Here is a 1355-nt window from a genome sequence, read left to right as displayed (position 1 = left end):
AAATACATATGTGTGTCTGTGTATATACGAATGTATATATATGTATACACATATAGCTGCTGCTTTTTTTTTTCCTTTTTTTTTTTTTTTTTTTTGTCTCTGGCTGTGACAAGGACAAGGGGAATTGCTACTAAATAATGTTTCTGGTAACTTTCAGATTATTTCCCCCTTTATCTCCCCCCTCTTCCCGATGCACCCTACCTTTCCTCTCTCTTTTCTAGTGTTGATTTATTTATCTAGTTGGTTTTGATTCTGCTTGTTTATTTTTTTTTCTTCTTTTTTAATGCAGAGTAACTCTAGTTTCTCTCCTCCGTTTCCTCCCTTTTCATCCCCGTTTCCTTGTTAGGGTTTCTCCTGCCTGTGCTGAAGAGGACCATCTTCCCCCACAAACGCAGGCAAACACACTTTCCCCTTTTACCTCTCCTCGCACCCCCACTCCTCCTTCAGCCCCTCCAGCCCGTGCTCCCGGTCCCACTTGATTTCATTTTGAGCATTTTTCTCTCTGCTGTGGCTGTTCTTGTTTTGTTTTGCTCTGTTTGTGTCTGTCCGGGTGCTTTACTCTCTTCTGACTTTTGTTGTTGTTGTTTGTTTGGTTTGTTTTTTTTATTTTTATTTTTATTTTTATTCCCCCTCTCTCTTCTCCTCTTTCTTTTTCTTTCTTCTCTTCCGGCCCGCTTTTTGACAGTACGATGAGCTGCCCCACTACGGCGGGATGGACGGAGTAGGGGTGCCGGCGTCCATGTACGGGGACCCCCACGCCCCCCGGCCGATCCCCCCGGTGCACCACCTCAACCATGGGCCGCCGCTCCACGCCGGACAGCACTACGGCGCCCACGCCCCGCACCCCAATGTCATGCCGGCCAGCATGGGCTCCGCTGTCAACGACGCTCTGAAGCGGGACAAGGATGCGATTTACGGGTAGGTGCCTCCGGGCCGCCCGGCGCCAGGGCCCGGCTCGGCAGCGCGGGTGCCCGCGGAGCGGCCGGGGCAGGAGCGGGGCGGGCGGGCAGCGGCAGCTCCCGCGGGGCCTCGGCGGCAGCGGCCAGCCGAGCCCCGGGGCGGAGTGGGGCGGGGGGAGCCCGGAGAGTCCGGAGGGGAGGCGGCGGCAGGGCAGCCCCTAGCCCGCTCAGGAGGGAGACCCGCCCGGTGGCACTGCCGGGGCCGGCGATCTCGGGACCAGGGCGATTTCGGGACGAGCGCGATCCCAGCCTGACTTGGCTGAGGTGCCAGCACCCACGGGAAACGGGTGCTGGAAAACAGACCTCTTGGGGAGAGAGGCTGGGCTGGAAAGAGGTAGTGCTGCCTTGTCCTTCCATTTTTCTTTTTTTATTTATTCGGGTCTTTTTTTTTTTTTT

The 1355-nt window shown here is 55.0% G+C and overlaps 1 protein-coding gene across 1 annotated transcript; it reads left to right on the top strand.

Moving 5' to 3' along the window:
- The first annotated feature begins 55 nt into the window (after nucleotides 1–55).
- Nucleotides 56–945, top strand: LOC107199627 (homeobox protein Meis2-like). Its single transcript, XM_015616941.3, has 2 exons — nucleotides 56–146; nucleotides 686–945. Exons 1-2 carry the CDS (start codon nucleotides 138–140, stop codon nucleotides 920–922), a joined length of 246 nt encoding a protein of 81 aa, XP_015472427.1. The 5' UTR covers nucleotides 56–137; the 3' UTR covers nucleotides 923–945.
- The last annotated feature ends 410 nt before the right edge of the window (nucleotides 946–1355 follow it).

The sequence above is a fragment of the Parus major genome, unplaced genomic scaffold (assembly GCF_001522545.3).
Source record: "Parus major isolate Abel unplaced genomic scaffold, Parus_major1.1 Scaffold1484, whole genome shotgun sequence".
Lineage (NCBI taxonomy): Eukaryota > Metazoa > Chordata > Aves > Passeriformes > Paridae > Parus > Parus major.
Note: the sequence above shows the minus strand (reverse complement) of the source record. Positions and strands in the feature narration are given on the sequence as shown.